The following is a 26,419-nucleotide window of genomic DNA, read 5'->3' on the forward strand; positions in this document are numbered from 1 at the left end:
TTAGAATTATTTGGAAGAAGGTCCGTTCCGCTCTGCTTCAGGCCTCCTCTTGAGCAAAATTTTTTGCAGATCGTCATTGCAGGAGATGTTCTTTTAAAGTAGGAGACGAAGTCTGGCTCTCAACACGCAATATAAGGATCAAACAACCCTGCAAGAAATTGGGCCCTAGGTTCATTGGACCCTTCTCCATTATTAAGAAAGTCAACCCGGTTGCTTTGAGGCTCAAGCTTCCACCCTCATTAAGAATCCCTAATACATTCCACTGTTCCCTTTGGAAACCTGTTGTCTCATCATCCAGATTTCAAACTCATAGACCATCAAAACCTCAACCAGTCAAATTGCATGGTTCTCATGAATTTTTTGTGGAGAATATTCTCGACTCCAAGACAAGTTCAGGGACAAACCCATTTTCTGGTCCATTGGAAGGGCTATGGCCCAGAAGAACGCTCTTGGGTCCCCCAGAGACGCCTGCACGCTGACAGACTCCTCAAGGAATTCTTTAAACGGTTCCCGGGAAAGCCTGGATGTCGGGTTTCCTTGACCTCTCCTCAATGGGGGGGTACTGTTACGGGCCGTGGCGGTGCCCAGCCACCGTGACTCACTCACCTGTGTCCTGTGCCTAGGCAACGGTCGGGACGCTGCAACTGATAGTGCCGTGTCCCGGCATTAGGTGCAGCTGGGCGCGCGCGCTACTCTTCAGGTGTAGTTTGTTATGACAGCCCTTAGGGCTGATTAGTTCCTTGCCCCCATTGGCCAGTGCCTGTTTATAGGCCTCCCTGCCGGTTAAAGTTCTGTGTCCCAGTGTATAGCCTGCTCCTGTACCTTGCTGCTGTGTACCTTTGATTGGATTTTCTGTGTATGACCTAATGCTTGTCCCTGGATCGTGAACCTTTGCCTGTGACCTTGACCTATCGCCTGTCCCTGGATCTGAACCTTTTCCTGTGGCCCCGACCCTGCTGGAACCTGATATCGCCTCTGGCACTCCATCCAGTCTGCAAGATCGCTGGCCTGCCTCCGTTCCGTGTACCTGTGCGCAGCCTTGTGAGTATAAACTTATGCTACTTAGAGTTTAAGACCTGGGGGCATCTGAGTACCTGTGAGCGTAACCAGTCTCTACGGGAAAGGCGGCTGCTATAGGTGAAGACCTCATCACCTGTTCTATAAGTTTATGCCGCACTGGTTGTCATAACAATGTGTAGTAATAAAGGCACTTACCTTATCGTGGTCCAGCAGCCCTGGATCCTTCAGTTAAGCTTTCAGTGGCTGCCGGAGGAACTTTTACAGGAGCCTCCTGGAATCAAATAGATCTAGGAGGTGCAGCGCCTCCTGGGGGACCCAGGAAGCTAAGCCGCATGCTGGAGCTGAAAGACTGCTGCCCCGGGATCTGGCTGCTTTCCCCTGGGACTATTTTTGGCCACGGGAGAGAGCCAGACCTCGGTACTGGGTTCCTGGAAGTAGTTTTAGGTGGGAGATTTAAAAGACAAATCTCTCGCTTCAGACAATCTGGCACAAGGGAGGAGAGTGGGCTGAGCCCCCCTCTCCCTGGCAGATTGTTGACAGAGGGAAATTACACCCCCCCTGCCACTAGCTTCAATGTTAAAAGGTGTTAACCCCAGTGGGCTGATTCACATGCAGGCTGCATGAATCAGTCCAAATTAGTTAAAGGTGCAGGAGGCTGGATTACTTTCTGTCAAGCTAGTCTCCAAAACTGTATACAAAGAGACCTCTTTTACACTGAAATGTATTACACCATTTGTACTTTCTGGTGATCACTAGTACCTAATAGTGTAACTATCCTTTTCAGGACTTCCTGAGTTAATAAACATCACTGCTTAAGTAACCCACTTTGACGCCTACTTTCCTGCTATAATTCTTGTGACTTGCAGATTAGAACAAATCTAATCCGTTATACGGCTCAGGCTGTTCTGAGGTTGAGACCCAGCATTTCAGTAACAACACTTTGCCTGCTACCTGCAGCTCTGGCCAGTGTGATAGGCTAGTCGGAACCATTCATAGCAACCCTCATCTGAAGGAAAGAAGTCAAGGGTACCAGCATAGGTGTACCATCAAGGGAGTACACTAGCAGTGAGAGTTACCCAGATGGCCGCGGTTCTAGGTGCCGCTAAGGAGCCTAGTGGTAGAAGCAAAAGCCCCTCCTACTGTGGCTAGAGGGCGCATTTGGGATAAATAAAAAGGGGATGGTGGCAAGGCAAGCCCAACCGGTCCCCAGCAATGCAACAGATAGGGTGATATAAGTGGTCCATCCTGTCACACCTAGTATCCTGTATTCGTTCCTATTCACTAGATCCTGGTATCCAGCGCTATATGCTTCTCTTCTAATTCTGGTAACCTGATATACTGTGTCCATTCCTATTATGTTCTCTCCTCGTCCTAATAACATTTTCTCCTGTCAATCTCGCCTGGTACCTATCCAAAGAACAGTGACCTGCGGGGTGTAAGCAGCGAAGCCCAAACCTCCTTGTGGTGGAACCTTCGCCTCATTAGACTCATTGCCTCCGTGGTGGGTATAATCAAACCTATAAGCAATTGTAGTCTGCTCAGCCTCAGAAACTAAAATCTGTGCAAAGATTGCTTGGATTTTTAAACTACTATAGACAATTTATTGAGGACCTTTCATTAGGATTGCATCTACTACTGACTTGATTAAAAAAGGGACCATGTCCTCGCTGTCGTCCCCAGAATCTCTCTCAGCCCTTACTCTTCAGCACATACACATACAATACCATTTCATTGTAGAAGATCATGCTTCGGAAATTGGAACTGTGGTCGTAGTTTTTTTGTATTCTGGTAATTCTAAATAATTCCGTCCTTATATTTTTCCGGGAAGTTCTCCTGTTCAGAAGTCAACCATGATATAGACACTTATGAATAATTAGCTGTCAAATGAGCCTGTTATAAGTGTAGACACCGGTTGGAGGGAGTGTTCACAGTACATACTGATCATAGGAACCTTGAGTAAGACAGCCAATAAATGTAATCCTCACCAGGAAAAACTTTTTATGTTTCAGCTTTATTGTTAACCTCAGACCAATATCAAAGAACATGAAGCCTGTGCTCTTTGCAGATGGTTTCTTCATAAACATACTGAATCCATGTACATTTTCCTATTATAACTGAAATCAGAATTAACTCCTGGGGGTAAATGTAGCAAGCTGCAAATTTTCAGCAGGTTTGTAAAGTGGAGATCTTGCCTATGGCAACTAATCAGATTCTAGCTATCATTTTGAAGGCACATTATAAATAAATGATAATTATAATACTAATCACTTTTTTTAGTGATTAGTTTAAAAACAGTTTAAAGAAACCAGTATGAATTTGAGTAAAGGTGGAGTTAAAAATGGAGAATAGAAAGAAAACTAATCTAGAGAATATATATGGTACATTTATACACTGGAATTGGTGAGAAAATTATTGAGAAAGTACTTCACCTTTGGGTGCCCTGTCTTATTTTTACATAAAGAATAAAACAATATTTGAATTCTAATAAAATGCATCATATTTTGAACCATGCTTTGAATTTGGAACATCCCGTTTTAATTTCTGCACTCGATTTTGGTATTAATATTTTATTTTGTCTGCCTGTTGGGACAATTATCCGAGAAACCTCACCACATATTATTATTATATGTTACCTTTATAATAAATATATTGATTGAATCATACTTGGCTCTTTAGTGGTTACTGTCTAGTAATAAGAAATTAATTTTATAATTAACATTTTACTTCTTAAGAAATGTTTTCAAATCGTTATTAAAAAAAATCATTTTGCCCAAATACCAAAGTATTCATGTGAACCTCCTCCTAGGTACATAATTATAACTAAAAAAAAATAATATAAAGCATTGGGAGAACCTAAATCAGGAGTGATTGTACACTGTAATAAATGATAATGAATTCAATTTAAGAGTCTTGTTACAGTATATATTCTGATTATTTTTACATGTTTATATATGGGAATTGACAGAGTTACACCCTGAGACTCTGGGTTTCTAAGTACATCTCAGGTGTTTCTGAGCAAAAACTTAGAACAGCGTCTCACATGTGTTTCACAATCTTTGTTTAATTGAATACAGTTATATATATTAGAAGGACTATAGGGGGTAAATGTATCAAGCTGAGAGTTTTCCGGTGGGTTTGAAAAACCAATCAGATTCTAGCTATCATTTATTTAGTACATTCTACAAAATGATAGCTAGAATCTGATTGGTTGCTATGGGCAACATCTCCACTTTTCAAACCCGCCGGGAAAACTCTCAGCTTGATACATTTACCCCTAGGTCTCTTTCTTTTAAAACACCATACATATACACAAGGGGGCGCTAGTCTTCTTACTTCCCATCAAATTTATTAAAATACATTGATCTTATATATAAATGCAGATATCTTGTAAATATATTCATAAACAGTGTAAAGAAAGCTCTGCATATGACATAAAATTTCGACAGAACATTCTATAGTCCCAGAATATATATAGGACTTATAGTATTGTATTCATGTGATATTGACAATCCACTCCCGGTTGTTTTGTGATATATTGCTCTTTGCAGTGTGGAATTACACCAACGAGATATAGTCAGTCACAAATATCCAGCCTGTGGAATAGAAGATGAGTGTAACATATGTTTCTTCGTTGTGGTATGTTAAACTATTCCGCTGTTGCTGTCAATATAGCAAAGAATCACTTTTAAGACTGATATTATTCTGAGATAAAGAAAGTATGCACCACCTCTTTTCCACGGTCATATATAAATTGGGGAACAGGCACACACACATAGGTTGCAGATATAGGTGATGACAGAGACAGAAAGAATGGGGGGGTCAGACGCATACATAATCAGATGGTGAGACTATCATGAAAGGGAAAATGGAGTTGGGTGGGCAGGAAAGGAAATGGTAAGTCAAAGCTGGCTTACATGGAACAGTTGCAGGCCACGTCACTTCTTCAGATGAGGCTACTCCTTAATTTCTTCAAAAGCAGCCAGTGATAGGAGGAGAGAAATGTAAGGGAGGGAGACATGAGGGTAGAATTGCACATGTGCACAGTGGCTGTAGTGCCTTTGTAAAATGCTGCATGATGACTCTAGCAGCGCACTGTCTAGCCTGTTTCCGATACGTGCCCAAATAATTGAGCATGAGACCAGCCCTGCCCCCAAATGCCCCATTACATTATTGTCCTACCAGGAAAACTCCCAGTATAGTATATGGCCTATACACCCCTGCTGACAGGTAACTCATGATATTTGAGACGGAAAAAATAAATTCATATAAAAATATTGGAAGGCCGGGTGAAATCTTAAGAATCAAATAACTTTCTTCCTTATTTCATTCTAAAGTAATGGGCAGATATAATGCAGCAAGCAATATATAACTGTATTTGAAGTGCTATGTGTGGGATCCTCAACTGGAATCCTCAAATTTCTTGTCCTGGGAAAAATTTGGTCACAGCAAGTATCAACATACCTGTATGGAGGCATCTCATTTTTTATGTATTAATGGCAGGCCTCCAAGTTCCTTTTCCTTTATACTGCTCTCTTCATTGGATGTTCCAGAAGCAGAATCTACAGTTTCCCATATGAAACTAATTTTGCAAGACGTACATTTTTCACAACTACTACTACTCTGCTGATAAATGTTGCCTCAGAACACCTCTGTGAGGTTTGGCTGCGCACATTTCTGGGTTGATTGGAGATATATATATATATATTTAACTTTACCTTCCTTCAGGTAATAAACTTGTCAATACATTGAACCATATGGAATTACAGAAATGATCAAACCAGTATCACATTACAAATTCTTATATTTATTAATTATTCTAGATCTTCATAAAAACCTATTTTCCAGTATCGTAGGAAAAATAATTTAAACATTCCAGGGGACCCTCATAGAGAGAGATTTTGTGAGAGTCTTAACTATTTGCTGGCTTCTTAGGCATACGTCCATCCATTCAATTGTCATTTATGTGCCTCAATGGGCACTGTCTGCGTAACTGCATATGAGTTGCTTAGAGGGTGTGCCCAACAATGGCACTCAATAACATGAGCCCTACATAAAACCTTACAGGTACTATGCCAAGTTAAGCTATTGTTACCAAGATGCAGGGCGGTGCGGACACTACAAAGGCCCCCAGTTATTTGTCCCAGGCTTGGCATACTGCAGAATACATGAGGTACCACAGGTCAACACCTGCCCAGCTCCTAGACAAAGAGCCTCGACCATGGAGAGACGCACACAACGTAAACTAATGATATCACAACACTGTCAGTGGAGAGCAGCTGAGGGGAGTCAGCAAAGAGAATAAGCAGAGAGAAGAAGGGAAACTGAGAGGAGTCCTAGATTAAATAAGCTACTGAGGGGTGGGGGTCTGGAGAGAACAGGGGATCTGAAGAGAACAAGAGGGTGAGAAAGAGAAAAACGGGAGTAGGGGATTCAGGAACCTGGGAATTGGAGATAATGGGAAAATGTCGGGCTGGTTAGAGGGAGTGAGGCCTAATTATTAAACATTGGTGCTATTAATTTCAGGGCTGGTTTGTGGGGAATGAAGCTTATTTATTAGATGTAAATATTGTAATAATACCGGGTTTAATGTAACCCTCTGTGCCGCTGAGCTGGTCTGCCCGGTACCTATCCAAGGTTCAAAATCACCCAGGCAAATATCCAAAATAAAATAAATAGGTTTATTTAATAAAATGGTAACACCAAACATCAATAATATTATTTAAACAATAACTTGCAACAAATTACACTACAGTCTGGCACAGACAACATACAGGGTAAAAACACATCACCAGTATCCTAGTCACTTTCAGGGACCAGGGACTGTTGTCTATCTATCCAAGCTTCTCCCCCTCTCTCCTTTGAGGCTACCAGCAAGTAGTCACTGTCACTCTGCTTTTGGCAGGCACACAGCTCCCCAAGAAATGGAGAGGTAGATCAGGGCAAAGGCAGTACTCTAGGGACTGATTGTCCCTTTCCAGTACTCTAGGGACTGATTGTCCCTTTCCAGTCAGGGGCAGAGATCTAGATTTCAATGCCAGCCTAACTTCAGCTATCACTAGGTAGTGAATGCAGCTTATCTATTAGATGTAAATACTGTGATAATACCAGATTTACTCAGATGTAAATGCCTATTTGCTGTTCTCTGAGGCTCGTTTTTAATAGAGATGTTGACTGACCCCCATGTTTTGGTTTTAGATCTGGATTAAGTTTATGTTTTGGTTTTGACAAAACTGTCCTCACGTGTTTTGGTTTTGGATCTGGTTTTTTTTGAACAATTGCTAAAATATGCTAAAATCACATAATTTGGCTCTTTTTTATTCCTACATTACTATTAACTCTAATAACACTAATTTCCAGTCATTTCCAGTCAGTTGTTAGCACCTTAGGTCACAATATTATTTTCATACACTTTCGGATAAAGACTGCAGCCAGCTGGCTGGATACTAAGCGACAGAGCAACTACAAAAGCACACAGCAGTTCATAGCACATCTAAGAAACATTGCCACACCGCAGTGGCAAAAAAGAAAAGTGGTGCAAGATGGAATTTTCCTTGGGACCTCCCACTCACCCATATGTTAAAAAGCTTTAACAAACTCACACAAAAACAGGCAGGTACAGTTTAACAAAATAAGCACTTCAGTGACAAGGAGTGCCACTTTAGTGTGAAGTGCTTGGTTTGTTTGTGCCCCACAAAACAAGCTAACAATGGGCTTAAGGCAGCTAAGCTAACAGTGCTGTCAATGAACTGTAAGACTGCAGCAAGAGGCTGGTTAGAGCAATGGCACAAACACACAGTAGTTTATATCACATCTAGAAAACATTGTCAGTGCCAGGAAACAAAAGTGGTGCAAAATGGAATTGTCCTTGGACCCTCCCATCCACCCTTATTTTGGATCTTAAAACGGACATGCACAGTTTAACAAACCAAGCACTTCAGCGACAAGGAGTGTCACTTTTGTGGATTGTTTGGGCACCTCATAAAACAAGCTAACAATGGGCTTAAGGCAGCTAAGCTAACAGTTGAACTGTCAATGAACTCTATAGTGGCAAGATATTGTCATCATGTTCAGCCTCATCCTTATCCTCATCAGTGTATACATCATCCTTGCACAATATTAATTCATCCACGCAGGAATCCACCATTACAGAAGTCTCTGTAACATAAATGTAACAAACAAAAATGTGAAAAAAAAAGATTTTACTCTTTTAAAGAAAAAAACACATCTCTAATAAAGGTGAAACTACTGTAGAAAAACATAAAATTGGCAACATGCCATTATACCCAAAATATTAATAAGCATTCCAGCATCAGCTAGCTTCCTTCTCTCAGTTAGATCCCAGCACCTGCAATCTACACTGTCATCAACCTCACCCTCATCAGTGTGTACATCATCCTCACACAATACTAATTCATCCTTGCTGGAATCCACCATTACAGAAGTCTCTGTACCTTGATGTAATTGCCGGTAAAGGCCTTCTTCGTGGAATTTGTAGTTCATTTTGATGAGCATTATCTTTCCCTCATTTTTACGAAGTAGCCTTCTACACCGATTGCTGACAAGGTTCCCAGTTGTGTTGAAAACTCTTTCCAAGTACACACTTGAGAGCTTAGGTATTGCAAAGCGAGCTTGTACATGGGTATCCAAATTGCCTTTTTTTGATTAGTTGATGAGGTTGATAAAAGACACCAGTCCATCAAGTTCCTCCCAGTATGTAAAGGGACTGTCTGATGTGTGTCTATATCTATGCTATCGTTAAAATAATCCTCCACCATTCTTTGGATGTGTAGTAGGATCAGGTGAAGTTAAGGCAGAGGTGCCACAATTTTTGGGCAATTCTTTTAGATCAGAGCAGGGGGTAAATGTATCATACTCCGGTTTCTTCAACTTGCGGAAGTTCGGCGAGATGACAGCTAAAATTTAAAGCGGTGCTGCCTTGTAAAGGGAAACTTGCAAGGTGAAGCCGGTGATACACAAATGTAAGATACAACTTTGTATTTGCAACAGGATGAGGGGGATATCTCAATATTGTGAGAGCATTACAGTGGGGAGAATTCCATCACATTCCCTGTTTTGCTCACACAATCAACTTTGTGGTACAGAGCTTTTTAAAAAATGACAGTGACATGCAAGAGATGCAGTCTGTGTCCTGAAATAATTTGGGTCATTTTTGGCATTCTGCAACAGCTTGTAGGAGATTGCAGCAGCTGCAAGAAAAATAGCAATTCTGTTAACTAAGTACTTTATTCGCTTCGCCAGGATCCGAGAGTTATCAACATCTTGAAATCGGATCACTACATTTTGGCAACCGTGCATGAGTCTAGGTTTAAAATCTGTCTTCTCTTTCTTTCCAACTGAGCCAGATCTCAAGAGATGCAATGAGCTCCTGGTCAGCAAGCTGACAGCTGTAGTGGTAAATGACACAATGATGTTTCCTCCCTCAGTTTCTTTGACAACTGCTGCTAGGAAAAAACATAGCTTTCCCAAGACACCTAGTGGTGATGCAGATGAGTCAGAACAACATTTTGACATTTGGTCTGGTCTAAAAGAATTGACCAAAAATCGTGACAGCTCTGTGAATGTAAAAATTAACTACACATTCCACGAGGAAGGGCATTAACGGCAATTATATCAAAGTACAGGCACTTCTGTAATGATGGATTCCAGTGAGCTTGAATTATTATTGTGGGAAGATGATGACAGTGTAGATTGCAGGTGCTGGGCTCTAGCTGAGAGAATGTAGCTAGCTGATGCTGGTATGCTTGTTAATATTTTGGGTAGAATGGCATGTTGGCAATTTTATGTTTTTCTACAGTAAACATTCACCTTTAATAGAGAGGTGTTTTTTCTTTAAAAAGGTATAAGAATTTATTTACATTTTTGTTTCTCTGACTTAAAACCACTATGCCGGCGGTTCCCAAAGTGTGCGCCGCGGCTCCCAGGGGTGCCGTGGCGCTGTCACTGGGGTGCCGCGGGCCAGCCATAAAAAAAATAAAGAACAGAAACTTACCAATCCGTCGGGCGCCGGGACCCAGCAGACTCCTCTCTCCCGCAGCAGCTTGTCACTGACGTCAATATTCAGTGACAGCTGCGGGATGCGTGGCTCCAGGTGTCTCTCTTACCCAAGGCTCTAAAATGTAAAATTTTAAATAACTGTGCCTACTGGAAGACAGGGATAGCCAAATCTGATACCCTATGATTAATTGCCCCATTTTCTACTTGTGAAAGCTTTTACAAACTTTTTCCCCTTAACATTTGGGAGCTGATTTGTCTCACTTTTTCCTGATCCTAACAAAGATATGTTTCCATCCAATACATATAGGTATATTTTATGCTTTATTTAACTTACCTGTGCATCCAAAGGCCACCACTCCAACAGCAAAAAGGTTAATGGCATAAGACTGTTTGATGGTAAATATTTCAAGCCAAATATCACAGATTCCAATAAAGATTAGTGGTCCCACAGCTAGAAGATAGCCTGCAAATTAAATATAACCAGATTTATAACAGAAAAGTGTAACTCACAGCGCTAGAAGGATCACATGCAATGGAATGCCAGCATACATGGATAGCTGTAACACATAAAATAATACACACATAGAGCAGTACAGTCCCAACAGATGGATAAATGTCAGAAATATTTTCCAGTGAGAAAACCCCTCTTCCAATGGTGATCTATGTGGCCAACTAATATAAATAACCACGTGGAGGGGTCCCCCGCAGGGTGTAAGCTTACAAGATACTTTCTTTGGGTACAGCACATCAAACAACCATCTGGCGGTGACTCCAACGTTATCTTCCATACAGAACTCCAATGATGTGGGATATATATGGTCAGACATTTCCATAGGCATAGTCAGTGAAACCAACGCACGTTTCGCTGATATGCTTGTTCACGACCGTGATTCAGTAGCAGCTGCAGCTTAGATATAAGATCAGATCCTTTTAAGATAATTTATACGGAGTAATCCTCTAATAGAATATCTGCTAGTTATTGCTGTGGCTCTGTTAACATCTAAGCGGGTCAGTCCCGTTGGGGATAACACAGTGATTCTAGCTCAAAGCTAATAAAAGTATTCACTACAATAATTGTTAAGATTGAGAGCTTTATAATGAGGATATATGAAAGATGTGCTAGTTTTTCTACTGCCGTGGTTTTGTTGGCATAATATCCAAACGGATTATTTCTGTGGGGATAATACATATAGATAAAATCTACAAATTAACCCAAATAAACCAACATAAAAACGACATATTGCTTATAATTTTATACTAGCCTAGAGCCTCTACTTCATTGAGAATCTATTCATCCCTGTGGTCTTTCTAAGTGATCTTAGTTTAAAGCCGTTAATTGCACTTTATTAGAATAATTGAAAAAGACTCAGGACTCTACAGGGAGGATATACACAATACGCAAAACGGGTTAAACATAACACAGAAGCATGTATAAATAACCCTGTCAAAGCACAGCCCTGATAGTAAACTCTGAGCCCGTATGGCACAATAGATAAACTGCTGTCTTTTTACTTCTCATCTCTCTCAGATGACTCAGACCTCATGCTGTTTGATACAATTTAGCATAGCAATTGTAACAAGTGACAGATTTGTATCTATTCACAAAGTGGCTCTAAATTACAGTGTCAATACAATTAAATACGATTCTACATGAAAAGGAGCTGTGTATAATCTGCTCAATAATCTAATTATAAGACTGAAACTGCAACTACAGAAGAATAAAGGGGTTTTTGTACATTTGAGAAGAATTAAGCTCTCCACTATTATTTATTTATTAGCAATATTTATTGCACTTTATTCTACCCCTAGTGTTTGAAGAACAAGAGACATACAAGGCATAGCCAGTTTTAATACAATATTTCACTTTCACTATTTTAATCTGTTTATATATTTCGCTGTTTATTTTATCAACCTAAAAATAAAGGTTAAGTTTTAATTATTAGACATACTACTGGATAATTAATGCGAATACGGAGTGATTAGTGCATCATATTCTAAACCTCTTTTCTCTTTCTAGTTGTTCTAATTTATTAATTTTAGGTTTACGAAGCACCCCTGAGTTAAAAATATCTATATAAGATTTAAATTAATATACCAGGGTTCTATCACTCCGTAATAATTGGTGCGACTCTTTCCACTTTCCCTATCCCCTAATATCTATGACATACATTAGCATTACACTACAAAATACTGTTTAAATAAATACATACTGCATTTTTGTTTAAAATAAAATTTTAATACAAAACACTAATTCATATTATTATTATTATTATCATTTATTTGTTAGGCGCCACAAGGTTTCCGCAGCGCCGCACATAGTACAAACAGTAGACTATACAGGGTATAACAGTACAGAACAATAAACAAAAGTACCAATACTTCAGAAACTCCAGGCAGGCAGATGAAATAGACACGGAGCAGAAGAACGGGTAAGGAGACAGGAGGGAAGAGGGCCCTGCTCAAGCGAGCTTACATCCTAAGGGAGGGTCATACATATTAGTTCATACATAACACCCCACAAACATACATACCTATATATAGCTATACCTATCTCCATTTTTTATTTTTAGGTGTATTTTTGTGCTGAAGTCCTATTAATGTAAATTGATTTCTAAAACTTTTATTTTAAAAAGAAAACATTAGTACATACACATATTACATACAACCAAATACATACCCACAAAATCAGTGTATTTTTTGTTTTTATTGTATTTTTCTTACCCTATTGGAAAATCATTTTAGCATTGTAGTAAAAGATAGGTTTTTCTATTGTAGATAGGTCAAGGTAATAATATATTTTTATAATTAATCAGTTAGGTTAGTAGTTTTTAGTATAGTAGTTATATTAAAATAACACATTATTTAAAAAATTAATTAGTGTATTTAGGTAGTTAATATTTTTGCTAGTAAAATTTTAAAGAGCAGCTATGTCTAGGGAGCATAGGGATTCTCTCTTTCCACAGGACACCCAAGAGTTATCAAGTGTTAGTAGGAATGGTCAGAGATTCGTGAACAGCGTCAAGAAGAGCGAAGAAGACAGCAATTTGTGAGCAGCATTCAACCATCTTCAAGCAGAAGATGTGAGTGAGGAAGATGACGATGAAAGGACAGCAGCATCAAGGTCCAGGCGGTTCACGGAGGAGGAGAATGATGTCTTTGTCGATCGGGTACTGCAGCACTATGAAACACTCGGGTGCAAATGCTCAAAAAACCTCCCACAAAAGTGACATCTGTTAGAGTTTGCCCCAGAACTGTCGAAATGTGTCAGAAGCGCTTTCGGAACTGTAAGCGCACCAACAAAGCAAAGATGGCAACAGTATCAAGACATGTCATGGGCACCAATGGTGGCAAGCCACTGTGGATCCACTTCCGTGGAAGGAGAAACTGCGTCAGAATCTCAGTTGTGATCTTGTGGATGGAGTGGAAGGGACAGTGGACACCCTGGAACCATCCACTTTCATGCCACAAGGTATATTTTATTTAACAAGTGTTTTAAATGTTTTTTTATTACTTTGTTATATGTTAAAAAAATTATGTTTTTTAATTTGAAACAGAAGCAGAAGAACCAGCTCGCCCCAAAAGATATACAAGGGAAGCAGTACCTGGAAAGAAAAGAGCCAAATCTGAAGGTAATTTTCTAAACTAAAATATGAAAAATGTATTTAACTGTTATTAGCAGTTAAACTAATCTTAATAGTGTACTTAAAAATTATTTAAAAAAAATAAGGTTTTGATTCTCTGTTAACTTTCATTTAAAAATTTGCTCTTAGGTAATGATGCCTTTGTCTAATGTGTGTTTTATATTTATTTTAGATTTGGGTTCTTCTCGAGGACAGAAGGTCAGAGGATTGGAGTAGGTGAAGGTACGATCCAAAAAGTATTCCCATATATATTTAAACATTGTTTTTAGAAGTAAATTATTTTTTTTCCATCAATGAAATATTCAATGAAATAAGCAATGTCCCTGACACGCCTGGCCATAGATAGTCTAACATGTATTTGCGCATTGTTTTTTGGTGGAAAACAACTATTTTTCTCAAACAATCTGCTAATCAACACAATAGGTACAGACACCTGGGACATAGTTCCCCTAAAATGTATTAGCACATTGCTTTTTGTAGCAAACAACAGTTATTAAACAAGGTAATCTGCAAATCAACACATCATTATGGCCACAGACTCCTAGCCATAAGAACGTTTTTAGTTTTTTAACGGATTTCTGAAAATGTTAAATAATATGTCTAAAATTGAGAAACATATGTTTGCTCCCAAAATACATATATGAATATAAATACATAGATGATATACAGTCAGGTCCATAAATATTGGGACATCTACACAATTCTCATAGTTTGGGCTCTATACACCACCACAATGGATTTGAAATGAAACAAACAAGATGTTCTTTAACTGCAGACTTTCAGCTTTAATTTGAGGGAATTTACATCCAAATCAGGTGACCAGTGTAGGAATTACAACGATTTCTATATGTGCCTCCCACTTTTTAAGGGACCAAAAGTAATGGGACAATTGACTCAAAAGCTATTTCATGGACATGTGTGGGCTATTCCCTCATTATTTCATCATCAATCAAGCAGGTAAAAGGTCTAGAGTTGACTCTAGGTGTGACATTTGCATTTGGAATCTGTTGCTGTCGACTCTCAATATGAGATGCAAAGAGCTGTCACTATCAGTGAAGCAAGCCATCATTAGGCTGAAAAATCAAAACAAACCCATCAGAGAGATAGCAAAAACATTAGTTGTGGCCAAATCAACTGTTTGGAACATTCTTAAAAAGAAAGAACGCACCAGACAGCTCAGCAACACCAAAAGACCCGGAAGACCATGGAAAACAACTGTGGTGGATGACAGAAAAATTATTTGTTGAGTTGGCCAAATCAAGAACACTCTCCAGGAGGTAGGTGTATACGTGTCAAAGTCAACAATCTAGAGAAGACTTCACAAGAATGAATATAGAGCGTTCACCACAAGATGTAAAGCATTGGTGAGCCACAAAAACAGGAAGACCAGATTAGAGTTTGGCAAACAACATCTAAAAAAGCCATTACAGTTCTGGAATAACATCCTATGGACAGATGAGACAAAGATCAACTTGTACCAGAGTGATGGGAAGGGAAAAGTATGGAGAAGGAAAGGAACTGCTCATGATCCAAAACATACCACCTCATCAGTGAAGCATGGTGGTGGTGGTGTCATAGCGTGGACATGTATGGCTGCCAATGGAACTGGTTCCCTTGTATTTATTGATGATGTGACTGCTGACAAAAGCAGCATGATGAATTCTGAAGTGTTTCGGGCAAGTCCATAAATATTGGGACATCGACACAATTCTCATATTTTGGGCTCTATACACCACCACAGTCTATTTGAAAAGAAATTAACAAGATGTGCTTTACCTGCAGACTTTCAGCTTTAATTTGAGGGTATTTACATCCAAATCAGGTGAACGGTGTAGGAATTACAACAGTTTCTATATGTGCCTCTCACTTTTTAAGGGACCAAAAGTAATGGGACAATCGACTCAAAAGCTATTTCATTGACATGTGTGGGCTATTCCCTCATTATTTCATCATCAATTAAGCAAGTAAAAGGTCTGGAGTTGATTCTAGGTGTGACATTTGCATTTGGAATCTGTTGCTGTCGACTCTCAATATGAGATCCAAAGAGCTGTCACTATCAATGAAGCAAGCCATCATTAGGCTGAAAAATCAAAACAAACCCATCAGAGAGATAGCAAAAACATTAGGTGTGGCCAAATCGACTGTTTGGAACATTCTTAAAAAGAAAGAATGCACCAGAGAGCTCAGCAACACCAAAAGACCCGGAAGACCACAGAAAACAACTGGTGGATGACAGAAAAATTATTTCCCTGGCGAAGAAAAACCCCTTCACAACAGTTGGCCTGTCACTCACCGGACCGTGAGTGCCTCTGCGCTGGTGCGTGGCTCACTAGCATTCCTGCCGGCACCTATCCTGAACCGCGGCCGACCGCCATCCTGATGGTCTGCGCATGCGCAGCTCCCAAGAACTCGTGACTGTTGCTTTTAATCTCAATTGGTTGATCAGGCAACTCCCTATTTAAGGCACCTGTGTGCATTACCTCATTGCCTGATCTTGGAGTCTCATTCCCTGTGAGTCTCTGAAGGTGTCTCCTGTGTTCTACTATTGTCTTCAGTTCCTGTGGATTCCCTGTGCTACTCATCGCTGGTTTCCATACCTGCTACAGTCTCCTGTTTCCTGCCTGTGTCCTCAGCTGGACTCTGATTACCGGATCTACTCACCTGTGGTTCCTACACTCGTCTCTGCCGTCCAGCGTCTCTGCAGTTCCTGCATCTCCCTGTGGACAGACTGTTCTACTGAATAGCGGTATGCCTATCTGTTATTGACTTTCTACGTTTACTCTGCATATCCGCTAGGACAAGTTTCCACTCTCAGCAGCGGTATCCATACCCGCTATAGACTGTTATTGTTACGCTGCATACCTGTTTGGAATTAACCGTACTACTCAGTCGTTATATGCATAATTGTGATTGACTATCCATTATTGGCCTGTATATCTGTGCTGAGCAAGTCTCTACCAAGCAGCGCCACACATACCGTTATAGACTTTGCTGGATACGCTGCATATCTATTGGGATCAAGTTCCTCTGTGCTCTCAGTGTCTGCATCCTATTATCTTTGTATGCTTCCACTCATCAACACCTGTACACATCCTCACCTATTAAGCAGTGGTACAACTTGCTAGACGCAGACCACTGACTTCCCCGTTACCTACCTGCACCTGGACAAGCCTTCTCACCATAAGCAGTGGTACAACTTGCTATACGCAGACCACTGACTTCCCCGCTACCTACCTGCACCTGGACAAGTCTTCTCACCATAAGCAGTGGTACAACTTGCTGTACGCAGACCACTGACTTCCCCGCTACCTACCTGCATCTACTCACGTCCATCCTGATCTCCGTGTTCAAATCTGCCTTTCCACTATATCAGCTAGTCGCTGATTCATTGACCAAAGATTGCTGCAAGTCACTGACTTTCCTATTATTTATTGGCATTCTCTCTCCATCTGCTGTGATATATGTTCCGCTAGTCACCCTGCTACCATAGGACCGTTGTGTGAACTTCACTACTCTGGTAAGCCCAGTCATCTGGTGAATTCCTGGGCAAGACTCCTAGTGCCTGTGACAGTAAGATTCATTCAAGGGTTTTCGTCCATTGCCTCTCCTATAGTGGCCCTGATCCGCAAGGGGGCTAACACTAAACAATGGTCCTCCGAGGCCCTTCAAGCTTTTTAGTCTCTCAAAGACTCCTTCTCTTCCGCTCCTGTTCTTCGACAGCCTGATGTGACGCTTCCCTTCTTCCTAGAGGTAGACGCCTCTAATGTTGGCGATCCCAAAGATCGGAGCAACAAAAATTCCATCCTTGTGCCTTCTATTCCTGAGGTCTTCTACCCGCGGAGAGGAATTATACCATCGGGGACAAGGAGTTGTTGGCCATAAAAGCCGCATTAGAGGAGTGGAGATATCTGCTGGAGGGAGCTCGTCATCCTGTAACCATTTTTACGGACCACAAAAACCTGTCATATCTGCAGTCAGCCCAATGCTTGAATCCCCGTCAAGCAAGATGGTCTCTTTTCTTTTCCCGTTTTGAGCTGATTATAACCTTCAAACCAGCTTCCAAGAATAAAAAAGCAGACGCCCTGTCTCGGGCGTTCGTGACGTCCTCAGACGTTGAAGATGGTCCTAACCATTCTATTTTAGACCCCAAATGTGTGACTCTGGCCACTTCGTCCACCAAGGTGCTACCATTTGGGAGAACCCTCGTGCCTCCATCTCTACGGAGGAAAATATTGTCCTGGTATCATTCCTCACGTTTTTCTGGACATTCGGGTGAACGCAAGAACCTAGAAGTCCTTTCTCGAAGCTACTGGTGGCCTTCTATGAGGAAAGATGTCAAAGATTTTGTGGCTGCTTGTGAGCTGTGTTCCCATTTTAAAACTCCCCGCAGAACACAAGCGGGATTACTACAACCACTACCCATTCCTTCCAAACCTTGGACCCATATTAGTGTGGACTTTGTCACCGATCTTCCTCCAAGTAAAAAGTGTAATACCATCTGGGTAATGGTGGATCGATTTTCGAAAATGGCACATTTCGTTCCTTTGTCCGGTTTACCTTCTTCATCTACTCTGGCTGATCATTTCATCAAAGAGATTTTCCGAATTCATGGATGTCCTTCTGCGATTGTTTCGGATAGGGGAGTGCAATTCGTTTCCAGATTCTGGCGAGCCCTTTGTAAGACCTTGGGTATTCGATTATCACTATCATCCTCCTACCATCCTCAATCAAATGGACAGACCGAGAGAGTCAATCAAGATCTTGAAACTTTCATTAGGATGTTCTCCTCAGCCAACCAAGACAACTGGGTAGATTTACTCTCATGGGCTGAATTTGCCCATAACAACATATATCACGAGTAGAGATGGGCGGGTCCGGTTCTCCGAGAACCGAACCCACCCGAACTTTGGGTATCCGAGTACCGAGCTGAGCAGCTCGGTACTCTCCCGCCCATTCCGAATCCAAATCGAGGCCGAACGTCATTGTGACGTCGTCGGATCTCGGGACTCGGTTCTCGCGATACTTCAACTTTATAAATACACGCCTCCACAGCAATCCATCGCCATTTGACAGAGGGAGAGAGCAGGGTGTAGTCATAGGCTAATTAGAGCAGGGACAGAGAATACCATATTGTTCTTGCAATTGCTCTAACCAAAATCGCTAGTGCAGAGAGGAGGATAGAGGTTTATTATTTTTTCTTCATATTTGGCACTCCCCAGCGCTTTTGGGGTGTCCCCCATAATTGTGCATTAATATTTCTGGCTGTCAAAAGTCATATCTGTCAGCAGTATCTACTAAATAATTTGTAGCACACCTCAGTGTTTTTGGGGTGTCCTCCCTAATTGTGCATTAATATTTCTGGCTGTCAAAAGTCATATCTGTCAGCAGTATCTACTCAATAATTTGTAGCACTCCTCAGTGTTTTTGGGGTGTCCTCCCTAATTGTGCATTAATATTTCTGGCTGTCAAAAGTCATATCTGTCAGCAGTATCTACTCAATAATTTTTAGCACTCCTCAGTGTTTTTGGGGTGTCCTCCCTAATTGTGCATTAATATTTCTGGCTGTCAAAAGTCATATCTGTCAGCAGTATCTACTCAATAATTTGTAGCACTCCTCAGTGTTTTTGGGGTGTCCTCCCTAATTGTGCATTAATATTTCTGGCTGTCAAAAGTCATATCTGTCAGCAGTATCTACTCAATAATTTGTAGCACACCTCAGTGTTTTTGGGGTGTCCCCCATAATTGTGCATTAATATTTCTGGCTGTCAAAAGTCATATCTGTCAGCAGTATCTACTCAATAATTTTTAGCACTCCTCAGTGTTTTTGGGGTGTCCTCCCTAATTGTGCATTAATATTTCTGGCTGTCAAAAGTCATATCTGTCAGCAGTATCTACTCAATAATTTGTAGCACTCCTCAGTGTTTTTGGGGTGTCCTCCCTAATTGTGCATTAATATTTCTGGCTGTCAAAAGTCATATCTGTCAGCAGTATCTACTCAATAATTTTTAGCACTCCTCAGTGTTTTTGGGGTGTCCTCCCTAATTGTGCATTAATATTTCTGGCTGTCAAAAGTCATATCTGTCAGCAGTATCTACTCAATAATTTGTAGCACACCTCAGTGTTTTTGGGGTGTCCCCCATAATTGTGCATTAATATTTCTGGCTGTCAAAAGTCATATCTGTCAGCAGTATCTACTCAATAATTTGTAGCACTCCTCAGTGTTTTTGGGGTGTCCTCCCTAATTGTGCATTAATATTTCTGGCTGTCAAAAGTCATATCTGTCAGCAGTATCTACTCAATAATTTGTAGCACTCCTCAGTGTTTTTGGGGTGTCCTCCCTAATTGTGCATTAATATTTCTGGCTGTCAAAAGTCATATCTGTCAGCAGTATCTACTCAATAATTTGTAGCACTCCTCAGTGTTTTTGGGGTGTCCTCCCTAATTGTGCATTAATATTTCTGGCTGTCAAAAGTCATATCTGTCAGCAGTATCTACTCAATAATTTGTAGCACACCTCAGTGTTTTTGGGGTGTCCCCCATAATTGTGCATTAATATTTCTGGCTGTCAAAAGTCATATCTGTCAGCAGTATCTACTCAATAATTTTTAGCACTCCTCAGTGTTTTTGGGGTGTCCTCCCTAATTGTGCATTAATATTTCTGGCTGTCAAAAGTCATATCTGTCAGCAGTATCTACTCAATAATTTGTAGCACACCTCAGTGTTTTTGGGGTGTCCCCCATAATTGTGCATTAATATTTCTGGCTGTCAAAAGTCATATCTGTCAGCAGTATCTACTCAATAATTTTTAGCACTCCTCAGTGTTTTTGGGGTGTCCTCCCTAATTGTGCATTAATATTTCTGGCTGTCAAAAGTCATATCTGTCAGCAGTATCTACTCAATAATTTGTAGCACACCTCAGTGTTTTTGGGGTGTCCCCCATAATTGTGCATTAATATTTCTGGCTGTCAAAAGTCATATCTGTCAGCAGTATCTACTCAATAATTTTTAGCACTCCTCAGTGTTTTTGGGGTGTCCTCCCTAATTGTGCATTAATATTTCTGGCTGTCAAAAGTCATATCTGTCAGCAGTATCTACTCAATAATTTTTAGCACTCCCCAGTGGTTTGCGCTCAGAATGGATTCAAAGCAGTCCACATATGATCTAAATGAGCAACCAGGTTCTGTCACCAGTCCTGATGTTAGTGTTCCCAGTACGTCATCTGGCCAAGGCGATGTCAAACAACAGAGTGTTTTCAAATTAGTGCAAAAAACAAAAACCCAAAAAAATTTTACTGTATTGAAGCGAAAAAGAAGTGTAACTGAGCAAAAGTTAAGTGACGATAAAAAAAAAATTGCAAGCATGCCATTCTACACACGCAGTGGCAAAGAGAGAATGAGGCCTTCACCTTTGGCTATTAGTGGCAGATCCCAAAAAGTTACCCAGCCTACAATTGGTGCACAACTACTGTTACGCGTCAAAGCCGAGCTGCAAGATAACAGTGAGGCATTACAGGAGAATATTTGCTCTGATTCACAAATGACAACAATCCCTGTGGAGAGTCCATCCAACAGTGGGATGTCTAATCGTGACCATTCTGTTAGTCTACCCATAAAGAAGGGCCCTTTCAGCAGTTCTGCTGATGTGTGCCTGAACAGCCCGAGTGTAGCCGGTGATACACCAAGTGAGGATGACACTTTGTCTTTAGAAGAGGATGTGGGGGAGATTTGGGTATCCGACGATGAGGATGCGGTTGATTGTGTAAGTCCTGCAGCAGTGTGGCACCAGTGGGAGCAGTTCTGGCATGTGAGGTTCTGGCACCAATATGCACTTTCCAAACACAAGCAGGGATGACGCAGGGGGCAGACCACAACAGTTTGACATCTGGGCTGGTTTGAAGGATTTGTCAAAAAAATGTGTGACCTTGACCATAATTCCAACCAATCCTACTATTAACATGCAAAGGATGGTGGAGGGCCTATCAGGGATTAAACTGTATTTTTCATAATTTTCACTAATAATGTTTGGGTGTAATATACACCCAAAGACGAGTGCTCAATTGCTAAGAGTCATTGATGGAGAGGAAGACAAGCAGGCTTGTCTGTAGAATTTGCAGGCAAATTGTGCTGCGTTATATAGGTAACACCCAAAGAGAAGAGCTCCATTGCTCCATTGCTAATTGTAATTGCTGAAATAGAAATAATAGGGCTGACAGTCTTGGTCTAAATCTGCAGTTACATTTTATTGTACCATAGCTCATTGCGAAACTGGAGAGGTGGCAGGGTTTAGTGATAATCTTCCTCCAACAATACTAATTCATCCCAATATCCCAATATCATAGAAGTCTGTGTAGTATGATGTAATTGCTGATAATGGCCTTCCAAAGGGAATGACTAGTTGATTTTAGGGCAGAGCTGTCACGGTTTTTGGGCAATTCTTTTACAGCACAGCAAATATCAAAATGTTTAGCGGACTCATCTGCATCATCACTGGGTGTCTTGGGAAAGCAATTTCTTTTATTACAAGCAGTTGCCAGAGAAACTGAAGGAGAAGACGTCCCAACAAGATGTTGATAAGTCTGGGATCCTTGCAAAGAAAATTAAGTATTTCATCTACAATTAAAATATAGTTAGCACATTTACTTTGTTTTATTGCACACTATAATTTTATGTAGCACCTTTTCAAAATCTATTATTAAGGCAATCACTTGACTCAAGCTAACTGTGTCTGCACTTTCTTCACAGGTAACTACTTCGCTGGACTAAAGTATATTCCCCTCAAATGCTAGTCTTCTTGCAGCTGCTGTATTCTCCTACATGCTGTTGCAGAAACCACAAATTGACCCTAAATGTTTATGGACACAAACAGCATCTCCTGCATGTCATTTTTCAAAAGTTCTGTAACACCAAGTTGATAGTGTGTGCAAAACAGGAAATGTGATGGAATTCAGCCCCGCTGTAATGCTGGACCAATATTGGGGTCGTAATCAGAAATGACATATCCTCAGGAGACTCCAAGCAGGATTAGCCATCTTTCAATGACATCCCTTAGTTTTTGGAACAGTTTGTCAGCTGTATGCCTCTTAGTGAAGCTGCTGATACACAGAGTAGCCTACTTCTCAAAAATGTGATGCACCTGGGTACATGCTGCTGCTGTCCATGCTGGGGAAGGCGAAAGACCAACCCAGTGGGCTTTCACAGTCATATAATCTTTTGTTTGCCCAGTTCCGCTTGTACACATATCTGTGGTTAAGTGTACAGTGGGTAGAATACCATTTTGTCACCCAATAATGACATTTTTAGGAACTTTCCGGTACAGGAGAGAATAAGCTTTTCTAGTAAAATGGTATAGTGATGACATTTGCTAACAGGGACATAACACCTCAATTAAATGTCTTAAACCAACTGTATTAATAGTGGACATTGGACACAGATCTAACGCTAGCATAGTACCCAGGGCGTCTGTGATCCGCTTTGCGACTGGGTGACAGGTTTCATTCTTGCTTCCTCTTGCAGAGGATTGTTTACTTGCCAATTGTTGGGGGGGAAGATTGCAGGTGCTGGGATGTAGATGAGAGAAGGGAGGTAGATTATGCTGGAATGCTTGTTGTTAATTTTTTTTTAACCAAAGTTTCTGATTTTCCCAACAGTTTGCCAATAACTCGCTGAAAAATGACGAAACATGGATGAGGATCCCAGATGGTTAAGGTCCCTACCTCTACTGAGTGTGGCTTTCAAAATGTTACAAATGGATCGACAACTCTTGCCAGGATTCGTGTAAAAATAATTCCACACTTAAGAGGTGGATTTTTGGTCTTATGCCCAGGCATGACAATGGCCTTTTTGTTATCACTGGCAAGAACTGCAGCAATTTTTCTTTTCAAGTGTATGAAAATCATATTGTGACATAGGAGGTGTTCAAAATTGAATAAAAAATGACTGGAAATTAGTGTTACTGAGGTTAATAATAATGTAGCTACAAAATAATACCTAAATTATGTTATTTTAGCACCAATAAATGTAATTTTTATAACAAATTGCAAAACAAAACCAAACAAAACCAAAACCAAAACCAAAACACGCAATGGCGGTTTTGCAAAACCAAAACCAAAACCAAAACACGACGGTAATCCAGATCCAAAACCGAATCCAAAACCAAAACACGGGGGTCAGTGACCATCTCTAATCACGAGTCATCTTCAAGAAGTCCATTCTTTGTGGTTTACGGTCACCATCCGTCTTTCCCGGAATTTCCTGCCCTCCCTCCCACCCAAGTTCCTGCTGTGGAGACTGTTTGTCAGACCTTCAAAGATATCTGGTCTCAGGTCAAAACCTGTTTAAAAAAGACATCTGCCAGATACAAGTCCATTGCGGATAAAAAAGAGGCGGGCTATTCCACCACTAAAGATTGAAGATCGTGTATGGCTTTCTACTAAAAATATTCGCTTGAAGGTTCCATCTATAAAGTTTGCTCCTCATTTCATTGGTCCATATAGGATCATTCAAGTGATAAATCCAATCTGCTTCAAACTTCTATTCGTATCTTCAACGCCTTCCATGTGTCATTACTCAAGCCTCTTATCATCAACCGTTTCTCTGTTCCTCCTTCAGCACCTCGGCCAGTTCAAGTTCATCAAGAGGAGGAGTTTGAGATCACTCATATATTAGACGCAAAAATTTCGCGAGGAGTTCTTAGTTTCCTTGTGCACTGGAAGGGCTTTGGTCCAGAGGAGCGTTCCTGGATCCGGGCTGATGATCTCAACGCCCCAGCTCTCCTGAAAAAATTCTACTCCCAGAATCCGGGCAAACCCGGCTCCATGTGTTCTGTGCCCACCTTTAAAAGGGGGGGTACTGTCACTCACCGGACCGTGAGTGCCTCTGCGCTGGTGCGTGGCTCACTAGCATTCCTGCCGGCACCTATCCTGAACCGCGACCGTCCGCCATCCTGATGGTCTGCGCATGCGCAGCTCCCAAGAACTCTTGTGACTGTTGCTTTTAATCTGAATTGGTTGATCAGGCAACTCCCTATTTAAGGCACCTGTGTGCATTACCTCATTGCCTGATCTTGGAGTCTCATTCCCTGTGAGTCTCTGAAGGTGTCTCCTGTGTTCTACTAGTGTCTTCATTTTCCTGCTGATTCCTGTTCTACTCATCACTGGTTTCCATACCCGCTACTGTCTCCTGTGTACTTCTAGTGTCTTCAGTTCCTGTGGATTCCCTGTGCCACTCATCGCTGGTTTCCATACCTGCTACAGTCTCCTGTTTCATGCCTTTGTCCTCAGCTGGACTCTGATTACCGGATCTACTCACCTGTGGTTCCTACACTCGTCTCTGCCGTCCAGCGTCTCTGCAGTTTCTGCATCTCCCTGTGGACAGACTGTTCTACTGAATAGCGGTATGCCTATCTGTTATTGACTTTCTATGTTTACTCTGCATATCCGCTAGGACAAGTTTCCACTCTCAGCAGCGGTATCCATACCCGCTATAGACTGTTATTGTTACGCTGCATACCTGTTTGGAATTAACCGTACTACTCAGTCGTTATATGCATAATTGTGATTGACTATCCATTATTGGCCTGCATATCTGTGCTGAGCAAGTCTCTACCAAGCAGCGCCACACATACTGTTATAGACTTTGCTGGATACGCTGCATATCTATTGGGATCAAGTTCCTCTGTGCTCTCAGTTTCTGCATCCTATTATCTTCGTATGCTTCCACTCATCAACACCTGTACACATCCTCACCTATTAAGCAGTGGTACAACTTGCTATACGCAGACCACTGACTTCCCCGCTACCTACCTGCACCTGGACAAGTCTTCTCACCATAAGCAGTGGTACAACTTGCTGTACGCAGACCACTGACTTCCCCGCTACCTACCTGCATCTACTCACGTCCATCCTGATCTCCGTGTTAAAATCTGCCTTTCCACTATATCAGCTAGTCGCTGATTCATTGACCAAAGATTGCTGCAAGTCACCGACATTCCTATTATTTATTGGCATTCTCTCTCCATCTGCTGTGATATATGTTCCGCTAGTCACCCTGCTACCAGAGGACCGTTGTGTGAACTTCACTACTCTGGTAAGCCCAGTCATCTGGTGAATTCCTGGGCAAGACTCCCAGTGCCCGTGACATGGCCAAATCAAGAATACTCTCCAGGAGGTAGGTGAATATGTGTCAAAGTCAACAATCAAGACAGTGGCGCACGCAGGGAGGGTTTCTGAGTCTCCAGAAACCCCACCTGCGCTAACTAAATGGCCACCATAGCGGCACTGTCCTATACAGCAGCCGCGGCGATGTCAAAGAAGCGTCCGCGGCGGTGCTGTATTGTATACAGCACCGCCGCGGATGCTTTTTTGACAGCGTCACGGCTGCTGCATAGGACAGCGCTGCCGAAACTGAGCTGTTGCGCATGCGCAGCAGCTCCCTCTAGTGTTTGTTTTTTGGGAAGAGAAGACTTCATAAGAGTGAATATAGAGGGTTCACCACAAGATGTAAACCATTGGTGAGCCACAAAAACAGGAAGACCAGATTAGAGTTTGGCAAACAACATCTAAAAAAGCCATTACAGTTTTGGAACATCATCCTATGGACAGATGAGACAAAGATCAACTTGTACCAGAGTGATGGGAAGAGAAAAGTATGGAGAAGGAAAGGAACTGCTCATGATCCAAAACATACCACCTCATCAGTGAAGCATGGTGGTGGTAGTGTCATGGCGTGGGCATGTATGGCTTCCAA

At 41.3% G+C, this 26,419-nt stretch overlaps 1 protein-coding gene across 1 annotated transcript in view; it reads right to left on the bottom strand.

The window, feature by feature from the left end:
* The window catches only part of SLC29A4 (solute carrier family 29 member 4), a 613,917-nt gene that overhangs the window by 331,001 nt on the left and 256,497 nt on the right, over positions 1-26,419 (bottom strand). The window contains exon 5 of the mRNA XM_075181351.1: positions 10,370-10,498. Coding sequence (XP_075037452.1) covers positions 10,370-10,498 — 129 coding nt within the window. The remainder of the gene's footprint in view (positions 1-10,369; positions 10,499-26,419) is intronic.

Source organism: Mixophyes fleayi, chromosome 7 (assembly GCF_038048845.1).
Source record: "Mixophyes fleayi isolate aMixFle1 chromosome 7, aMixFle1.hap1, whole genome shotgun sequence".
In the NCBI taxonomy this organism is placed as follows: domain Eukaryota; kingdom Metazoa; phylum Chordata; class Amphibia; order Anura; family Limnodynastidae; genus Mixophyes; species Mixophyes fleayi.